Raw genomic sequence first — 21850 nt, 5'->3', positions numbered from 1 at the left:
TGTGTCTTGACATAGGTCTGGCAAACCTGGACCATGTTCCCCTCGCTCAGCACAAAACAACAGTACAACGTTCATTCTACCAACAGGAATAACAACCAAACCTCTGAAAATAAGCCTCGGCCTCTGATGACTGAAACATTTTCTCTGTGTAAACTCAAAAATCACAAAACACTAATTAGATTTTTTTCCTTACTTCAAGAAGTTGGATTTCAACATTTACAAACACCAGAGCAGCGATGCAGTCAAATACTAACATGCACACACACACACACACCTCTTCTAAGCTTTCCACTTTCCCCTCATTTTCTCCTCCAGGTGAGGGAAGCTCGGCCTCGGTGAAGGCATCGGGCCAAAGCAATCCGAGTATGGAATCAATCATGGACTCCCCTTCTATAAACATCTTCCCTCTTCTCCTTTCTGCTCTCGTCCCCTTCATCGCTCATGTTCTCCCCTCACCTCAGCCACAGCACCACTGATTACACCCGGGCACCACAAACTTTCTCATTCAGACCCCTGTTTCTTTTCCCACCATATGGCAAGACTGGCTGTGAATGAATAGAGACACTGTGTCGGGGTGATCCATCAGGAGTAGCAAGATCTCTCTTTGGTTCTCGTTTCATTTTCAGCATTGCCTCTGTTCTCTCTTATTTAAAAACCTCATGCACGCCGTTGTTTTGTTTAGTTTGTAATTCATGCAGCTTCTAAAGATGTGAGGAAACCCCCTGCTTCTCTGATGAGAGGCTGCATCTGCTGCCGCTGTGCAATCGCTCCCATCACCATGTGCTTTTTCAAGCCCGTCTCCTTGTGTCCTGTTTATTTGTGTGTTGCCATCAGCCCGTTAGGTTCTTGTGGAGGGATCAATCAGCGGCGCAAAAATCCAATCCGCGGGAGCCTCCGCCCATGCTGCACAGATAATCACGGAGGGATTGAAAAAGGGGAGGGGAGGACAACAAAAGCGCGCACAGACGCAAAAAAAAAAAGGGTGGCACCATGAGGAGAGAGCAACAGGAGAGAGTGTCTCCATTCTGCCACCATGTTGCCTTCACTGGCTTGTATTCTACTGTGAAAACCAGCTGTGTGAGTCACGGGCCGCTCATCGGAGTTCAGGGGCTGTGGTCGATACGAGAGAAATGAGTCATGAAGAGGAGCTCCTTCATGTTGGTGCCACTTCGATGAGTGGAGTCAGAAAAAATGGAAAGCGGGGGGAGGAGTTTAGAGTTTAGGAGGAGACAGTTGGTGAACCATACCAAGCTAAGACACTGCGGCCACATCCTCTTGTCTTGAAACTAAAGTCATATGACACAGCGGCAACATGATGAGTGACAACAGCTTCTCATGAGATTGAAGCCGGCTCAGCGTTATGTACTCACCCCTGGCAGAGAGCTTCTTGGTATTGATTATTTTGGCGGCGTATTCCTGCCCCGTAGAAATCTTCATGCACCTCCTCACGACTGAGAAAGCGCCCCTACACAACAGGAAAGAGCAGAGATCGGTCAAAACACATAAAGATCGGTCAGTTTTGCTACAGAAGGACAGAGGGGAAAAGCATCCCTGTCCAGACAAGTGTAAACATGAGAGAAATTATCTGTAGAGGCTCTGTAGTTGCATAGTTCCAGAAAACAAGGGGGAACGGTAAAAGACTAGTTGGAATGCTTTAGATTTGCCGCTGGTAGGCAAAGCTGATGCTCTATATTTTCCTATTTTTTGGGCCAAACCAGACCTGGTCTGCTAAAGTAAGGTATACACTTTCAATCAAGAATCTATCACTATTGCCTCTGAACTAACTTGTAAATCAAATGGATCACACAAAGACAATAGGGCCAGTGGTGATTACATTCTCAGTGGCTTTGCCGCTTGTAAAAAAGTGCCACAATGTATAAGCTTTTGATAGCCGCGAGCTAGACAGGTCTTCAATGGGGGAAACACATTGACTGCTGCAGGAGAACAAGCGAAGTGACATTTCACAGATACTTTTCCAAACCACACGGGTCAGGTCTGCGGGTCATATGTTAATGAGCCTGGGTGGGTCCAGATTAGACTTGGAGATATTATCAAAAATGTTGCCTCATGGGTAATCATATTCAGTTCTGCTTGTCGACTTTGTATGGTCTAAGTTTGTGAAATTTTAAGTATATTTAAGTAGAGGCTTTAAAATAAACTCGATGGGTTTTCTGCCACCCTCTGCACTGTATTTTGTTATTTTTCTTTGCTTAATAAACCTAAAATCATGAATTATTCATCGTAAATATACTCTGCTTCCTTAGATTTATGCACTTATACATCCAAGGTCCTACAACTAAATAGTACTGCTCGGCAAAATGTGACACACACACACACACAGGTTGTTCCTCCCCCAACGGCTGCACCTAGAGGAAGATGTCAGTCGAGCTCAGTTGGTAGGAGATTAAAAAGGTCACTGAAAACAACTAAAGAGGTAGATCATGTTGCATCTGCAGGCATTCAATTCACTGGAAACAGATATTCCCACCTATTCACTCATTCTAAAATCGCTGCGACTGGCACTGTGACACCGCTCTCTTCCTCTTTCCTTCTTTACAAAATAACAGCCACACCTTTAATTGCGACCAGTTAAGTGCTCAGCCTGCACCCGTGTTACAAGGGCTTACAATAGGTGCTCCCTCTAAAAACATGCAGCTGCAATAACATGAACCTAAATTACTGAGCACATGGAGCCATTAAGAGAACTCTCCCTCCAGCTACCCATTCAATGAACGTATCCATGGATTGATTATTAGTTATCAAAACTCTGATAGCCGCTAGTCAGCCATGATCCTCAATAAATGATTTATTGAAAGTTAACAGGTGTAGAGTCAGTTTGATGGTAAATAACTGGAATGTTTATAACACAATAAAAATGTACCTGTAAGTTGATATAATCATTATAATTATTTCACTTTAATACTTCTGTAAAGTGTAAAGACAGAGTGTAGGTCGTGGTTTTAAACTCTTCTTTAAATTTCATCAGTTATGTGTTCAACCTCCTCACTGCTCTTGTACAAAATGCATATTTTGATATATATTGAACATTTGCTTTCTTGATATTCATGGAAATTATATTGCAATAATTTTCAATATTGTTTTATAACCCAGCCCTATACAGGTCACTGTGCTCAGTGTACCAACTCCTCTGAAATGAGTCTTTCTAAGGTTAAATCATCTGTGTCAGCATGTGTTGATGCAAATTTTGAACCAAACAGGTATGGAAGCGCCTGAGGTAAGACCACATTTTTGCACTAAAAAGAGGCGGACGAACCAATGACTGGTGATAACCGCACAGACAGAGAGGCGCTGTGACCGTCTCATTTCCATCTAGTTTACATACAGGCACATCTCTAAAAATTTGATACTGGAGAATTTATTCAGAAAATTTAGTTCAAAAGGGGGAAGATTTCATATATTAGATTTGTTGCACATAAAGTTAAATGTTTCAAACGGGTGACAGGTGACTCCACATTCTCAAAATATTCAAATATTTCCTTAGAGAGCGTTAAAAACAGGAATTACAACATAGAAATGTGCAACTTCTGAGATGAATGTTCATGTATGCACTCAATACTTAAGAAAAGAAAAGGAAATTGGCTTCTCCTTAAAGTGTATCAGCAGACTGAAGCCTGAAGTTCTCTTAAATCTCCTGGTAGACGTCTAAAAGAACATTGAATCGAATCATCATCGACTGTGGAATCTCCACAATGGAGTTCAAGCAACTTGGTATCTGTGCCGCTCCACTTTTCCTCCACACTCTGGGAAATTAACTTCTATCTGAAAAGAGGACTGGTCCTTTTCCTTGCTCTCCTCAGCCAGGTAACACGCCTCTGATGTATTCTCTGGTTGAGGAGAGGATTGATAAGAATGCGATGGATGCAGCCCAGGTTCTGCAGACGTATGCGCGTGGTTTCTCTTGATGCTCTGACTAAAGCCTCAGTCTTTGGGAAGCTCTCCCAAGTTCGTCAATCGGCTTTGCTTGACAATCTCCTGAAGGCTGCGGTTATCCCTGTTGCCTGTTCACCTCTTCCAACCACACTTTTCGAAAACTATGGCTCAACACGGCGCTCTGCCAACAGCCAGCCCTTTCACTGATAACCTTCTGGGGCTTATCCTCCCTGTGGAGGCTGTGGACGATTGTCTTCTGGACAACGGTCATGTCTTCCCTATCATGGTGGTTGTACTTAGAGAGATATACGATATTGATACTGTATTAAGAGTGATTTACTCAAACTATAATATTTTAGATTCTTCTTTTTATACCTTTTGAGCTGTAGGCTGTCATGATGAAAATTTTAATAAAAAAAATTATTGAAACTTTATAGTTTAGGTGCTGAGTCTAAGGACAGATGTTCGTTGATGTCTCAGCCCAGGACCCCGAAATAACCCTACTTGCAACCACAATTTATAAAAAATACCCCCAATAAACCCACTTATTGTAACGTTTCCCGTGGTTCTGTAAACTGACCTGCAGTATCTTTGGGAGAGGAAAGTGTTTATCTAGCTTTTGGAATAATCAGGATTAAGATATGCTGTGGTGAATTGTTTTATTTGATCTCTCCATCAGGCTTCATCTTACACTGCAGCTGACAGAGAGACGCGGGTCAACATGTTGCCTGACCTGCTCTGACAAAAACATCCACACCAGATTCCACCCAGATTTCTGCGTGTTTTCACTTGTCCGGCGCGTCGCCCGAGGCACATGACCTCAGGAGCATTCTTTAACACGAATACGAAATTAAACATGATTATTTTTTAATCCGGCATGCATTGCAATGCACACGGCGCTGTTTTCAATACAATTTGAACTCTTTGATTTGACTTGATCGGGCGTTATTAATACACGCTTCCTCCAAAATAAAGGCTCATGGGCGTGGAGCGGGGGGGAAGAGATTCAAATGATCCAGAGCAACACGAGAGAAACGTTCAACCCAAGACGAAGTTAAATGAACCACTTGTATTCACTTTCTTTTACGCTGTAAGTGGAGATAAAAGGAGATATTGTGGAATTTGAGTTGGCTGTGACTGACTCTCCAGGTGGGAACAGGTAGGAACAGGTGGGCGGAGGTGGCGGGAGGTTTCTGGAGCAGCTTCACTGTCACTTAAACACTGATAGGAGTAGAAAAGGTGGAGAACTCACTTCCCAAGCTCCTCGTACAGCTGGTACTCGTCCGTGAACCTGGTGCAGGTGGTTGTCGCCATGTCGGAGGTGAGTAGGAGCCTGAACGCCTCAGCTGCTTCAAAGTCCTCTGCCCTTCTTCTTCTTCTCCTTCTCCTTCTCCGGGTCCCTGCGGACACTTGTCGCGTTCCGTGGAGGAAAGTAAGTCAAAGAAATAAAATAACTAATGGAGTCTTGTTCTTATTCTTATTTGTGTTGTTGTTATTGTTAGTTTTGCGGGTCCTTGAGCAGGAAACACTCGGCGTCGCTCCTCTTGGCTCCTGCGCTCTCACTCCGCTCGCTGCTGGAAGTGGGTCGCTGCTGTTTGTGGCGGAGTCAACACTTCATATACCGGCGTACACATCCGGGAGTCACGTTTCAGAATAAAACCCACGCTCACACGCCCTTTAATCTGCCTCACCAAGGGGTTAAATAATAAAAGTGATGCAAATCATAATCATCATCATCATCATCATAGTAAAAACCACAACTTCAAATCCATCACATAATAATAAAACGTTATGTAAAGTCATAGGACAGGTGTGTGTTTAAGCTTTGATTTAAACAAGGCTGCTGACTCAGATGTTTTGGGTAAATATCCTGAACTATCAAATATTTGCTTCTAATACAAATTAGGTAAGTCCTGCCATAGAGCTAAGCCAGTTTTATACATAATATGCTGTTTTATGTATATTTCTTTTTAGTTCTTCACTCAAAATTTGCTGCTTCCTTAAAGATCATTTTATGGATTTTGAATCAAAATCTTATTTTTGTTTAACATCAAAATTTTTGATGTTAAACAAAAATAATTTATGTAAAAGACAAACAAATTCTGTGTGTCTGTGTGTGTTTATGTGTGTTGCATTGGCTCCAAAATTAATAACACCTTCATATTCATTATAGTTTCAACCTGGCGAGCCTCAATCTTTTATTTTATTGTGGAGGTGAAAGCATCATCCGGTTTTGGCCTGATGAAGCTGAATTCTTTCCAAACGCTTCCTAGTAGAAAAATCGGCACATGTGCACCACTTAGAGGCCGCAGGCTGAACTGCTACAGGTCTGCTCTGCTGAGGTACAGAGAAGCAGAGAATCATCTTAAAACTTCTCTATGACTTTGGTAGTTTTTGTTGACTTGGCTGGTATTGTTGAAAGCATTTATTCCTCCAGGTTTATGCATGTTGTTGTGTTTGTAATGCTGTTCTATATCCTCTGTTAGTGGTATTCATCTGAATCTTGAGAGTGTTGTTTTATTCATATCTATCTGCATTTCCCGGTACCCTGAGATGACTCAACCCCTGACGTCATGAGATGGTTAGCACCGGCTAAGCGGCAGAGATTTAGTTTTTCAGCCTTTCCAGGTGGAGATGGCTTCATCTACTTGTGTTGTTTTTTTTAGTCCAAACCCCAAACCTAGGGCTCAATTTGTATTTTAGCTATCAACAGTAAAAAAAACTACCTATTTTACAAACGTGAAACATAGACAAAGTGTTACATTTGTCCATTCTTGGCTTCTGTGGAAACATGGCAGGGCAACATGGTCGACTCAGAAGAAAAGGACGAGCTCTAGATGAACATATAAGAGTCTCATTCAAAATTTGAAAAAATGATGGTGATTACATACTAATGAGAAAATAATAAGTAAGTATTTAATCTGCTCTTAGATCCTATTAAGTCCATCACACTGGACATCGAGGTCGAAGTTGAGGCAGAGCTCATGTTATACAGTACCATAGGTTTTTCAAACTGACTGTATATTTTACTTATAAAACCATGACCTAAAAAGTAACAAGTTACTGCTAGATAAATATAGCAGAGTAAAAAGAACAATATTTCCCAGAGAAATGTAGTGGAGTAGGAGTATAAATTAAAATATTGTGTTATAATAAGGCATGTGCCTCGAAACTGGACCTAAGTAAAGTTATTTCCCCCAGTACTTATTAACTATATCCTCTGGTGTAAGGAGTGAATGTTGTTGATCAGACGAACCAGTTTCTGGGAGCTCACTTATTGTAATGTGCCGGGTCAGTCATTAGCAGGAAGCTCCGGGCTAATCAAAGTAATTAGGTCATGAAATCTCCACACAACTTTTTTTTGGGACAAACACACTAACGAAGCTCAACTGAGCAAATACACATCTAAGGAAAAAAAGTCATCACTCAATCCCGTGTGTTCTGAGCACAGATAGAACCAGGTCATAACATCTTCCAGGTGCAAGGTGATCAGATTCACCCTCCTCGCGTGCTAGATCTTCATTAATCCCCATTAAACCTCTGATAATCTGATCTAATCCATCTGGGAGGAAGTGGTGTTGTGAAGCAAACCACGTGTGTGTGTGTGTGTGTGTGTGTGTGTGTGTGTGTGTGTGTGTGTGTGTGTGTGTGTATGTGTGTGTGTGTGTGTGTGTATGTGTGTGTGTGGGTGTGTGATGAACATCTAGACGGCTGTGTGTTGCTACAGAATATAAACAAAAATGTCTGTATCTGTCTGCATCAGCACCATCACCATAACAACGAGCTATTTTTAGAGACTGCTTCCCCTCTGCCGCCCTCTGGTGACCAGACATCATCACTGACAGCCACAGGTCCTTTCCTCCTGGACTGGTTATGGTGGGAAGGGGTTTTCCGGTCAGATCAGGGGCCCTGGTTCAGTTCCAGGGCTTCACACATGAAAACGTTTATCCCATGTGTGACTTGGAGCAGAGCTGTTTAAACTGAGTGAGGCGAGATAGATGCTGTATGACTGATTCTCTTATCGCTCCGATGCTGCTTGTTGAATTCTCCACACGAGGCTGGATTCAAAAAGCTGCCCATGGGCTTCAGGGCTCCCACAGGCCCCACATTCCTTATCCTTCAATTGGTTTGTGTTGATTAGATTCAAATCTCTTTTCTAAAATTGATAACACCCCTAAATATTGATCTCTGTTTTTTTTTTCATGAACAACCGTACCCTCAGGACTTGACCGCTATGAATGATTATTTCACAGATAATTTGTCTAACATCATATAAAAAAAAACATCAAATACCCTTTGCGTTCAATTTGTAAATCAATGACTTGCTTTTCACTGCAAATATTTGTATATGTGATTAGTTTAGATTGATAAATCCCAAAGTGCCTAATTTGAATTTATTACATTTTTAAAAAGCCACTGTCATTTCATCAAGTTAACAATCTTGACAAACATTAACTTATTGATCTATTTTAGCTGAAATATTTTGTATTTTAGAAGGTACTTGATGAGCGTATGGTAAACCTACTGTGTATTGTACTGCTAGTGTACTTTTGGTGTCTGTACTTGTCAGTTTCACATTCTTTTTCTGTTTCTTTTTCTGTTTCTTACCTGCCTAGGTAGAGCGGATGTAAATTAGAACTCCAGCATATTTACATTTGGTATTCTATGCTAATCTTTATTCCCTATCATATAAAGAGACAAATAAACAATTTGTTTTGAAATTTGGCAGTTTTGATTATTGAATTGCTTTCACAATGTGGAAGTTTACAGGATCTAACATTAATGGAAAAAGGGAAACAAATCTAAAAAATATGAGACAATGACACACGTGCACATTCCCTGAGCCCAGGTGTGTACTACATGTGACCTGAAATAATTGCTGCAAATATGCACCATGTGATCAACACCCACTTTATAACACTGCATGAAAAGAAGCGTTTGTGTCAATCTGTGTCGCAGAGAAGTGTTGGCACATCCTTCGGTTAACGACTTTCACACGTATCTGCAGGCAGCAAAGGAAACGCTCAGGGTTCCTGCAGTTGTCAAGCCTGTGAGCTGTTGAGATTTGACCCCCCCTGCTCCAACTCCTAGAGGACGCTTTCACATGCAAATGACAATGCTCTGAGCTTCACAAATGCAAATCAGTTTCCCTGAGAGCAGATAACACCAATGTGTAAGAGGCACCAACAAACTATCTGGCTGAGTAAACCAGGCTTAAAATAAATATTAAACCTGAAATTTTAAATTGTTCTTAAGTAAGTAAGTGTGCTATAATGAATTATATTGTATACCACGAACAAAGGTCAATGCAGTCAAAAGAAATGAAACAATGCACTTTATTTCAAATTTTTATTGTCATCCAATCCTAAATCTCAACAACTGTACAGAGTGGCATGATTACAGTCACTTTTTCAATTGTGCTGGTTAAATGCACAGAGGAAGTGTAAACCACACCTCTTCCAGCAAATAAATGATGCTGGGTATGATCATCTGTGTCCTGTAAGCTCCAAACTTCTACTGGCTTTCCATAAAAATATCTGTCCTCCCAAAATACTGGCATCAAATTCACATGTCAATGGCAAACTAAGCTGTTCCATGAATTATAAATGGTACCTTTTCACCACTACTTTCAAAATTGCTATGAAACATTCATTGATTTAATGATTTAATAATAAAAATAGTAATATTTAATCCCCCATGGACTGCACAGTGACAAAACACAGCAGCCGGCTGTTTGGATACAACATACATCTCCACTCAGTTTGATTATTATTTTAAATATAAAGGAGACACAATATAGAGCTTAAATTCCTTCATAATTTGAACTTCAATTGTCTCATTGTTGTTATTAAACTTTCTCAGTATTCCATTAAAACAGTCAACACTTTTATCCAAAGCGACTTACGATAAGTGCATTCAACTATAAGGTTACGAACACAGAACAGCGTGAATCATGTGTGTAAATGTACTAAACACCACAAAAAATAAACCTGGCCTCAGTCAAATACTTATCCCATATGAATTAACCGCTGCTCACGTCACCCGCTCGCGTCATCAGCTGATGGACTCGTCCAATCAGAGCCTCGTAAACGCCGTGCAGCAGCGTCGAGTGTCCCGCAGACAGGAAGCGGGTCGTGTTTAGCTTGTCCCGTACGAGTGACTCTGTCTTCGGGGTAAATAACTTGCTGAAGTCGACACGACACTGTTCCCTGGAGGAGAAGATGAGTGCGTGTGGAGGCAGAGCCGCGGGCCCGGTGTGGACGAGTCGAGGCGGAGAAGACGGGCGCACAGTCCCTGAGTTACGGTGAGCTAGAGCCGCCATGCTAACCACTAAGCTAACCCTACATCTGAAAGCATGTCCGCCACTCTTTGGGATAGCGAGAAAGTTGCTTAAATACGAATACAGCATCGAGTGCTGGAGCAGATCTAGTGCATGTGTAAATATGTATGAATTACTTAGATGTAACAGTTTGTTCTCGTTAAGTTTTTTCATCAACGTGACTTTTTTCTGTATGTTTTCACAGCCTCAGCCCCCCCACACACACACACACACACACGCAAACAAAGAGGCGTTAGGCTGAGACGCTGAAAGTCCGGATTTAAAGTGCAGAAAATTAAGCCATTGAATGTAAGTAACTGTTTATGAATTGTTTTGGTGTTTTTTTGCTGTGGATCTTCCAACGGTGATGCAGCGCGGCTATTTCCGTTTATTAATAATAAAGTCATGTTACATGTGTTGTTTTCCAGCTGCCTGTCCATGACGTACAAAGACACACTATGAGCCAGTATGATCCGACCAGACCTTACATCAGCATTGAGGAGTTGTCGGAGAAGAAAGAGGGTAAGGTTATATTCATTAAATAATTTTCCAGTTACATGTAAAGGTGTATGTTGTAATTGAACTGTGCTAATTTTACTGAATGTGTTTACAGCTGATTGAAGCGGGACAGATGACATGGATCCATCCTTCCACAGCCAGGAGCGCACCGACCTGTGTCCCACACTTCATATAAGACTGGAAGCTACACTGATCTCACAGCTACACACCACAGACGTCTACACACTGGAGAAGAGTCCCACAAAGAAGTCATGACCCAGAGGCTGCAGAGAAACATTTCAAGCCTCATCTGAGTTTTTGTACAATATTTTTGCTGTATGTAAATAAAGCTTTCACTCCACATATACCTTGTTCACATTTGTTCCCTGTACAATATGTTCACCTATAACATCAAGCATCACATGAATGTTTAGTTTTAATTAACTGCAGTGCTTTTGGTAAAGGCTTACTTATAAATAATAATAAATATTAATATATACATTTTTATTATAAATATTGTGTGGGAGGGGCTTACCCCACGTGCGGAATGCTGTGACCCCACGTGTGCACTGCAATGACCCATAAGGTGACCAATAGCAACACTTCTACCAACCAATCACGAGTGACATTAGTTTCAAGGGTCTGTGGTTTCCTCCAATGGTGAGTAGAGAGAGGTTCTAGCCAGCGGCTGGACTCCGATTCATATGCTAATTAGATCACACGTCGCGATCGGTCCGCGAGGCTCAGCGAGCCCCCCCGCGGCTCTCTCCTTTGTTCTCCAAATCCCCCTTAAGGTCCGCAAACGCCGATAGACCCACCTTGTCTTCACTGGCGAACGCCGAGGTAACATCATGGAAACAGTTGGTTACAGCAGGGGATTAGGCCTGTCCGTAGAGGTTCACTGTGACAATAATACTGCTTTTCGTCTAGTGTAAGGTCACTCCTACTGATAAAGTGGGAATGTTAAAAATAGTGACATATTCATTAGGATCAAGTCTAGAAATGTGCTGGTTTGTTTGTTTGACAAACAATGACGCCCACAGCAGGAAGAGGGCGCTGTTGATCCGGGTCAGGTTCGGTTCCTCTGTTCATGGCAGATGATCAATGCAGAGAAATCCTGGTGGAAACAAAGATTAAAACACTTCCAATATGGTAATTTTGCCTAGCAAAGGAAAAGCTAAATATTCCAAACATGTGTTGAAATCAAGGTCATGCATTCTTGGACCACTGAAGTGTCGAGTCAAATACTCCACAATCCAAACTTTGTGAACCAAAAAAATAGTTCTCTGAAAGATTCACATTGAATTAACAGGTGGTCTCCGGTTGCACGGCGTCATTGAGCAGACGGTGGAGAATGATATTTGAACATACAGAACACGGGCACATTTTTTCCCTCTCGATCTTGGCGAGCGCTGCAGACGACATGTGGAGTTCATTTAAAGAAAGGATCCAGCGTTCCCATCTGGTGGTGGGAGCGGCATGGAGACGAGGTCAATGTGAAGACCCTGGAGGCTGCCGGGAGAGAGAGCTGTTACTGCACCAGTAAATGCTCTCTCTCTCTACACACACACACACACACACACACACACTTTGTAGTCGTATAAGACTCGGCTAAAGTTTGATACATATGAGTTTTATATGAGGGCCAATAATGTGAGTGTGTGTGTGTGTGTGTGTGTGTGTGTGTGTGTGTGTGTGTGTCTAAGTGTAAGTGTGTATCACTACAAATGTATGCATCTGCACCATAGACTGTATATAAAGAAGGAAGACATAGCAGATCTTGAGTGAGGCCAACACATCTGGATCACCCCCTGGTGGCTGGCTGCAGTATAAGTCATAATCAACACCTCCTCCCTGTTAGCAGATCAGACATGGACCAAACTTAAACGTACACAGTCAATACATTTTTCTCAAAGGTGGCTCCTCTCGTTTCAGGTAGTCTCTGTAATATCATGCTAATATTCAAATGTTCACCTTTCTGATATTTTTTTTTTTTGAATTGGGTTTGACTACATCACCAACCTGGTATGGCAGTGCATGTATCCAAGATATTTTGGCTTCATTTTGTACGATGGGAGGAAGAAAAGACGCGCCGTCCATCTTTGTTTAAAAGTCTGTGATCTCCAGTCACGACAATGTGCAAGCTGTGACAATTAAAAGCGCTTTACAGTATGAGTAACGTTCACCCTCATACATCACTTCACACAACCCATTCACACACTGCCAAGTTTTACTTAAGACACTTCAACATGTGGACTAGATGAGGTGGGGATCAAACCACTGATGACCCGCTCTCCCTCTGGAGATACAGCCACATGTTTTCTGTTACACACACAGGAGCGTAATTGGTTTTGAAAGATGCTCTGCTTATAATTCAGCTTCTGATAATCGACAGTTCACTCATTCCTTGTCAACTGTTTTTGTTCTCCTGAAATGATTTGTCCATGTTAATTATCCAACAGGTTAAAAATGGTTAAAACCATTTTAATTGGAGGTAAAATATGATCTTTTTTTTTTCTGTAATTTGAAAAAAGAAATTCCACTATAGATTGAGAACCAAAGTCTCCAAAACTGAGAGGCATGGTACCAGATAAACAAGGAGGAACAGCTTAGAAAATAAAGTATTGTTAGTAAAGTGACTTGCTACTGTCTCCTTTGAGCACTGGAACAATACATTAAACTATATATATGAGTATAAATGTGGAGTAAACTTCGGTTCTAGGGATGGATGTATAGTGGAACACTAGAAACATGTCAGAAGAACAACAAAGTGGCAACTCCGTTTCTCATATTTGTGTGGAATCTGATGGTGTCATTCAAATACCATCACCAAAGAAGCAGGGATTAATTCAACAGTCACACGCTGAATCAAACAGCTTTGTGAAAGCGGTAATGGTATCATCCTGACCACACACACATACACACACACACTCTCACTAACTCACACACACACACCCACATTCCCCCAAGAGGAAACAGACGCAAAGGTTACACTTGAGTCATGATATCATGAAACTGTAGTCCAGCATTGTCCAACCTTCCATTGCCTCTGATTTCCTTCACACACCCTGGCAGCATGAGAAAGGAGGTTTAAAGTCTGGTAGCTGAAATGTATCCAGTCTTTTTTCTCAATTATTGGCAGAGAAGAAGAAAGAGAATAGGAAGGAGGAGGAGGTGGAGGAGGACCTGAGTTCCTGCCAGTACAGTGAACAGCTGAGCGGGCCGCCATGACGGCAGATGTGAAAAAATCCGGAGGAGATGACTCCTCTTTCCTGATCCTGCCTTGCACCTCCCTACACTTACAGTGAGGATGTCTGAAGGGCAGCCATGTCCTTTCCCCACCCGATCAGCATACTTCATACTGTCTGTTTAAAAAATACTTTTGCTTTATCTTTTTTCCTACTATTTTGAAGCTCGTTTTCCCTTGGCTTAAATTTGGTCAGACATTAAAGATTGTGCTTTTGCTTCAAGCTTTACAATCAGCATTTTAATTAGGCACTAGCAATGAAATACATTCATATTGATTTTTGCATTTGTCAATACATACGTACAATAGCAGAGTACAAGCAGATTACAGAAATGTCATCTAAGCAAGCAGCAAAAGCAATGATGAATCATGTTGGATTATTCATCATCTGTAAATGTAACGGTCTGATATTATTCCCCCTTGCAGAATTTCTCAAACACAAAAATGAAAATATTGAAAAACCTTATTATACTTAGTGGTTAGTCTTTTTACTGATGTTAGTTACCCCCAATTAAGATGACCTATCATTGTGAGTCTTAAAGGTGTCAGCACTACTTCTTCAGGGCAGACTGGACACACAGTGATTCACTGGCGGAAGGTGACCAGACGGGTGGGCCAACTGGTCAGAATGCTAACCAGTGTAGGAGCAGAGAAATTAGGGAAAAAGAAGCAAAACAAAAGCTAACATTGAAGTTACTTCCCACTGTCGGAGATCATTCTTGGTGAGTAAAGGTCAAGATGAAGTTTGGGGCTAAGATCGCAACATCTATGCTAAATTGGTGAATGAACAGCTATTAATGTTAATATGTAGTAATGGCAAATACATGGCCAGGAGCGCTTCAAGAGACTTTGGGGACCCCAGGCAAAGGGAACCTAGGGGACCCTACCTTGAACCAGACCAAACTGATTGTAGTCTTGAAGCAACCCTCGTAGGTTTTGGCAAAAGCTGGTGGCATGAGGCCTTGTAAGTTTTTTTTGTACCATTGGGACTGCAGTCTACTTTTATATAGCTGATCACAGAATGTAATTGTGTTTTTCTCGTTGCTGCGTAATCAGCTGACGCAATCGGCAATTGCCTTCTTTTCCGACCCTGTTGCAACGCCCCTGGATTTAGTTGGCAACTTGCTTGTACATATTCAAAGCTATTAAAAAGTTGATATGATGAACATGGTAGCCAACCCTTGCAGATTTAGAGTGAACTGTTTGTGGTGTTGCAACCTAACTAATGTCATAATTACTCACTTGCCATTTACTCGATTTGTTATGCACCGACGAAAATATTTAAATGCATTTTGAGTACTTGCAGTGCTCCACATGTTCACCAGCTGGCTGCTTGTCCCTGGATAGTGTGCAGAGGGTTTATTGGGGGCTTTCTCGCTGAAAACTGCCACTGCTGGAAACAGTTTTATGAGAGTTGTGAGAGCAAACTCATAAAGAACTGTAAAGATTTAGACTGTAAAATATAAACAATAAGCTGAAAGAGGCTAAAACGCTCTGCAGAGATTTGGGGAAAAGTACGGTTTGTTAAATTCCTCTGTAGGTTTTGATTCAAATACAAATGTCTGAACTTTTATTAATATAAAAATGTTGTTTACAGCAGCTACAAGAACAAACAGGTCTTATTCAGTTAAGATTTAAGACCCAATCAGATGTTTGAATTTTAATTTATGAGTAGAAGGATGGATACTAAGAATTAAAGCCCGTCCTCCCTCCCCCATGACTTCAGTGGCTCGGCCTGGGGGGGACTCGGAGGCCCGTGTGTCAGATCCAGTTGGAGTTGACATACCACAGCTGGACCTTCACCTCCTCTTCAACCTGGTTTACATTGTAGGTCGTGTCAGTGGAGCGTGATTGATCGATGCATAAACTGTAATGCTTTTTCGAGCCACACAAAAGCAATCAATGAATAACTCAGGTAAAGTGAACCCATAGATGTGGATATCCATTACATTCTGGTAAAACTTGATTTATTTAGCAGGTTGTCTATAAATCAAACTTTGTGAGAGGCTTTTTAGATGCTTAGAGAAATGTGTTAAATATGAAGCTTTAAGTAGAGGATACACCGACAAGAAAGACGCGTCACAAGAATGAACATGTTATGAAACTTTAGAGGTATCGGTGGGCATATTTTATAAATAATTAACTCTATGCTAAGCAAGGGTAACAGCTTCTTTATGAGTATGATCCTCCTATAACCAGCAGAAACATGTGAGAGTAAGACCCAAGTTGCAAAAAACCAAATCTATTGTTATATCATTTAAAATAATAATTGGCTTTTATGCATAACTATGATTTAGAATGATATAGGCAGTCATACATATATAATCTGAAAGACACATCTGGCACAAACACATCTGTGAGACCTCGGGTTCAGGTGACCGATGGACAGTGAGCAGGTGAGGAACAGATCAATCTGCAAATCACAGAGAAAATAACGGAGACAGTCATTTCCATCAACTAATGACATCAGCTCCTCATTAATGCCAGTTGTACTCAACACCTAATCTGGGGCTCATCACTAATCAAATCCAAGTAACAGCAAGTTTGGACATTCAATACAATGCAGTCGGCTCAGCAGGTGGAGTGTGACCTTGTGTTTCCGCCTTCATGCTCAATGTATAAACTTTCAAACAAAGATGGGATCGTGTGTGTTTGAATAATGGGGGAAGAGATGAGTTGAGCATTACATCAGTGGTGCATTAGGGAAGAAAACAGTGTTCCCTCAGCATGTGGGGAACTCATCTGGTTTCTGATACGACTGGTCCCTCTAGATGTGGCCGTAATCCTGATTGTATTAATGCAGGAGTGTAGGAAACGCTCAACCATTGTTTACACTCTGGATTCAAGAAGTCTAAGTAATTCAATTACCTAGTAATTGTTTCATGCTTTTTTAGTTTTTTTGACACATAAAAACTGCACCTTAATCATATAATTGTATTTTTACTATTAATATTTTACATTAACATTGGATCAAATTACTAAGTCTAATGTGAAAGGAGTTGCTCGTAGTGACAAACAATCCGGGATCCTCAACATCTCTGTAGTTCAGCTCAGCTCTGACGCCTTTGAGCACCTTTTGGTTCATTGTTTCATTGTTCCTGCCCCGGTCCCGAATTTTCTGTTTTGGATCATTCTCTACGGCGACCGAGACAACACAAACAAGCACATTAATAGGAACACAAATGCAAAAGTTATAACACAACGCGAAGGCCACAGCACAACTACAAAAGTCACACTACACAAACACAATAACAGCGGACTTGGGTGACAATGGATGTTGACCATGAAACAAGCAAAAAACGAGTTACTACTTTCTGCGGTCAAACCAGCTGCCAGCTGAGCTAATCTGAATATATATATACATATTATTCTGTATTTAAACTATTAAATTCAAGTATATATTATCATATTACTTTCCAGTTAAATCTCACACAAGAAAGACTCACTCTTTGGCTGCCGGACTTATCACGGAATGTGGGATATAGTGAGAGATTCATGTTCTCTGATAAGCCACCTTTATCTGTTAGGCTAGTTTTACAGGTCTTGCAGTTAAGCTGCGGTCCTCTTCTATCAAGATTGTACTAAAAGCTTGAAAAACATGGAATAACAATAAAAGCTAATGAAAATATATTGGTTTAACTCATATACTGTATTTAAGGTGGATGTTTTGATTCCTGGATAGAGTTGCTGCTATCTTGCACTTTTTACGTTAATTGTAGCCAGATTCTGTAGCAGAGATCGGGGAGTGGTGCTGTGGAGCTGAGTTTTGGACGATACACCCACTTGATCAATCACATATCATAAAAACGAGCAATTGAACATCTTTGGAAAAAACTTATTTAATATGTACTTTGAATTTTAGGTTTGGCCCATGTCTCATTTCTTCTCGTGGAAGAGGCTGAGTTTATGACCCATAATGCAGCCAACCACAAGAGGGTGATCAAGATATCTTGGCTGTACTTGTGGGAGCTGTCATGTCATCCATCTTTACACACAGTCTATGGTTTCACTTACCAGGCCACATTTAGTAGGATATAGATATTATATATATATATATATATATATATATTAACATAAATTTCATTAAAATGTCAATATGCATGGCTTTAGTAATGTTTAACCCAAGAAAAGGTCACACTCCTGTTCCGAGCTTGTCAGTGTCATAGTTACAATTTGGCTGCAGTACAGCACCAATTATTCTCTGCAGATCTGAGAGTTGGAGGAAAAGTGTCTCGACACGCCTTGCAGGAGAGTTCAGGAGAAAGAGTGATGGATGGCAGATGAGTTTTTCGGAGGTGGAGGTGGCGGCAAGTGGACGGCAGGCCCCGGGGCCTGAATACCATGGATAGATGGACATCACTGTGTTTGCATGAGAGATCCAGGACTTCTTCACAACACAGCTGGTTCACCAACCAAACCCCACAGGTCCGGACTTGAGCAAAAATCATCGGAGGACCTTCGCCGGGCAAAGCAGGGGACAGAAGAAAGAGAGAAAGGATGAAAAGAGCATGAATAAAGTTGCAGGAGAATGAGAGGGGAAAAAAGAGAAACACAGACAGTCTGAATGGCTGCAATGGAAAGGAGAAAATACAGCAAATAAAGGAAAATATGTAGAGAGATTAATGAGGATGAAGAAGAAATATTAAGATATAAAGGGAGTGGTCCCTGGGAAGAGCAGAATGGGGCCAAAAGTCATAAACTGGATAAAGAAGGAGTGTTAGACCTCTCCTGAAGGCCAGGAGAAGTTCCAGTTGTGCATGGATGAAATTGCTCATTACAGGAAACCCCCATTTCTGGAGAGAGACTATCAGCCAAGAGAGACTGTCCATCATGCTGCTCTGCCTTCTCTCAGACACCTCAAGTCTTCTCATAGATTTCACCAAGAGGAAAAGTTCCTTTTACTCACATAAGCGGACCTGTAATTAATATAGAAACATTATGTATTTCCCTGCAGTGACTGGCAGCACTGTGTACGTGTGAATGCTTGTGATCCTCACACAGGAAACAGGACGCACCGCCTTTCTAATCTTGGCACGTTTTTGCAGTCTTTTTCAGACACTTCCTAGGCAGGACTTCCTATGATGTCATTAAAACATGACAGCAGCTGTTTCACATGCTTGTACATCATTCGAAAAAAAATGAAAAAATAAATCCCGACTACCTCTTACGAATGGAATGTCCCACTTCTGCCAAGTTGCTGGAGTGCACAGCCCTGCAGAGTGTAATCCCGTGAGGGGATGCAATGCAAGCGTTAAATGTGTTCTGGCATTTTGGGCGGCGTTCACAGGATCATTCACGGATTCTATATGATTTTTTTATTCTTTCGGACAACAGCTGCTTGATGTTTGTCTTGTTTTTCATCACTTGACTTTTGGGAGAGAAACTTTAGAGCTGGAGCCTAGTTGAGTCATGGTCTTTCAAACGGAGCGCTTGGCAATGACGCGGTCGGCTCTTTCCAGTTGGCTACACACAATTTGGCTAATTTGCGCCTTGATCAAGCAAGTACATAAACTATACAATTCACATGGTGCCACAGCTGAAAGGGAACCTACACAGTCCGGCAAAATTGTATTCCCACACTTCACATCGATCAAAGCTTTCTTCCTCTGCCATCTATCAGGTTTATTTTCTCCTATCATTCCCAATGAGCACTAATGGCTATTCTTAACGTGGGGCGGCAGCATGAGGGAACTTGATGTATTGCCTTACAGCTCAGTTACAGAGAAAAAAAAAATGCCTTTGGTTTTTCCCATAAGAGGGATGCTAATGCCCATAACTGAAAGCAAATGTGGATTCCCAGAGAATCCAGGGGTTTAACTGTTCCTATGGCCCATGGGAGAGGAAATTCAGACCGACGCAATGAAATAAGAATCTGATCTTCTATAATTCTCAGCTGCAGCTCATAATGCATGAAGCGCATCACTTGTGTTTTATGGTCAAGGTTAAAGCTGAGCTTAAAGTCCGGGTAAAATCTGGTTTGTACGCACAAATCATGTGTGGGAGGGGGCTGAAGAAAACCAGTTTGATTAAACAACTCGACCTCACTGGAATTTACAGGGGTTAAGGATAGAAAGACCCATCGTGACATCAGCATAAACTGTCTACACAAAATTCAACTGGGAAAGTCAAGTTAATGCCTGAATGGACTGAGTTCATAACCTGACTAAGTACAGTTCTGAGGCAGGGGTGGGATTAAAGTCAATGTAGATGGGAGGGATGTGCAACCTGGCACTCCTTCCATGGGAAAGCCCCCTCTCTCTGGAGCTCCTGTTGTTTCATGTGTTAGCAACAAATGTTGGAGCTTTCAGATTGTTCGGGAGCCAAAGATTCACTTTGCTCTTGAAGGGGCGGCTTAGTTAGCCAATTAAAAAAGACAAATTGTCGAGCTGGAGAACAAAACAGAAAGTGTTCTATTTTTAGGCAACTATAAATGTTTTCCTCTGCAGCACATTTAGAAGCGATTTGGTGTCATTAAAATATCTAATTGGCCTGTAAAGTAAAACAAACCATTTACTAGCAAAATTCAAGTCAGTGAAAAGTCAGTGAGTTTGGGGACAGTTTACTTGGATGCCAGGCAACAGACACATGAGAAATAGTTTTTAAAAGGGCCGATTTCACTGCAGAATGACTCTGACATTAGCACTAATGTAAAACAGAGCCAAACACTGATTATGCCAAATATACACTTACAGCTATGCACGGATCAAAGACTCACAACATCATATCAAACCATACACATAATTTCATGTCCATCCACGGCAACAGAAAGGATAGCCTATTATCGTGAGGCTTAAATGTTTCTTGTAACTGAATATTCAAAGCCAAACCAGTGGTCGCAGTTTATTGCCGAATCAGTCATGACATTTACCTGGTTATAGGCAGCACTATAGGATTTCGGACATTTATATGTGCTCCAAATGTCTAATAGCCCTATATTTTGAAACTACTATAATTATCAAGATTTGTGAATGGTAACCGCAATAACAAACATCATACAGGTCCTTAGTGCGGTCCCTCATTAACAGATTACAGCTCTAAACAGATATCAGAAGAATAAGGCTGTAGGCAGTAGCAACAGCCACACTGTATAGATGAGTTTGAAGTTTATTTAGACACATCTGCAGAGGACTCTAGTATATACCAAGGGGAGGTCATCAGGCATACTTTGATCTTGTGAGCCAAAGGGTTGGGACAGCTTGAGACGGAAAGGCTAATTTTGCCTGAAGTCTCCATGATGACTTTGCTGCTTTGTTGCTGCTCCATGATCTGCCTTATTTGCAGAATTAGCAAACACAAGTAGACTGAAGTTGCGCAGCCGCAGTTCGAGGCCCGAGCACAGCTGCACAAACAGACACGATACAGCAGACCAACCCAATTTCAATTGCCATAATTCCGTCATTCCACTTTGTGTCTGGGCCTTTTTTTTGCACTTAGCAAGAGTTCCCACTCAACACTCACAGTAAATGCCAAATATCTATCAATCAAAATTCAACTAAAGATGCAAAATGTGAAACTGAAGATAGAGTGCATGCTCTTGAACCCCTGTTGAACTTGACTCATATATGTTTCATATATTGTAAGTTACGTTCACTTAGTGTTAATAGTTCCATGTCTCTTTTCTGTGTCCCTTGACCACTAAATCTTGTACAGTACACCATGAGCCAGGCCATTTTAAAGACTGCAAGAAGCAGTTAGGTCTTAATCCCAGGTCAGATCCCACTTTAGTGTATTTTCCATGAGTAAAAGTTAGTGGCTGTATCTCAGCTTCTAAAGATGAGAGAAATGTTACATCTTTTCCAGTTACAAGAGTGCTCACTGTCACCAGAGTAAAGCAAATCTGTCAGGAATAAAATGCGAACCAGACAAGAGTTTGAGAAAGAGCTTGAAAGATTGTG

General features: G+C 41.3%; 1 protein-coding gene and 1 long non-coding RNA gene across 3 annotated transcripts in view; one reads left to right on the top strand and one right to left on the bottom strand.

Annotated features, from left to right (window-relative positions):
* camk2d1 (calcium/calmodulin-dependent protein kinase (CaM kinase) II delta 1) overlaps positions 1-5470 on the bottom strand; it is an 88306-nt gene extending 82836 nt beyond the window's left edge. For both annotated transcript variants that reach the window (XM_061066026.1, XM_061066027.1), the window contains exons 1-2: positions 5144-5470; positions 1371-1465 (exon numbers count right to left, since the gene is read on the bottom strand). In XM_061066026.1, coding sequence (XP_060922009.1) covers positions 1371-1465; positions 5144-5205 — 157 coding nt within the window. In that variant the 5' untranslated portion in view covers positions 5206-5470. The remainder of the gene's footprint in view (positions 1-1370; positions 1466-5143) is intronic.
* A 4299-nt stretch (positions 5471-9769) lies between these two features.
* On the top strand, positions 9770-11071 carry LOC132995990 (uncharacterized). The gene is made up of 4 exons (XR_009677060.1): positions 9770-10195; positions 10416-10519; positions 10639-10732; positions 10824-11071. It is a non-coding gene; the product is annotated as an uncharacterized LOC132995990 (long non-coding RNA).
* The last annotated feature ends 10779 nt before the right edge of the window (positions 11072-21850 follow it).

The sequence above is a fragment of the Limanda limanda genome, chromosome 22 (assembly GCF_963576545.1).
Source record: "Limanda limanda chromosome 22, fLimLim1.1, whole genome shotgun sequence".
Lineage (NCBI taxonomy): Eukaryota > Metazoa > Chordata > Actinopteri > Pleuronectiformes > Pleuronectidae > Limanda > Limanda limanda.
The sequence above is the reverse complement of the archived record's forward strand: the minus strand, read 5'-3'. Positions and strand labels throughout refer to the sequence as shown.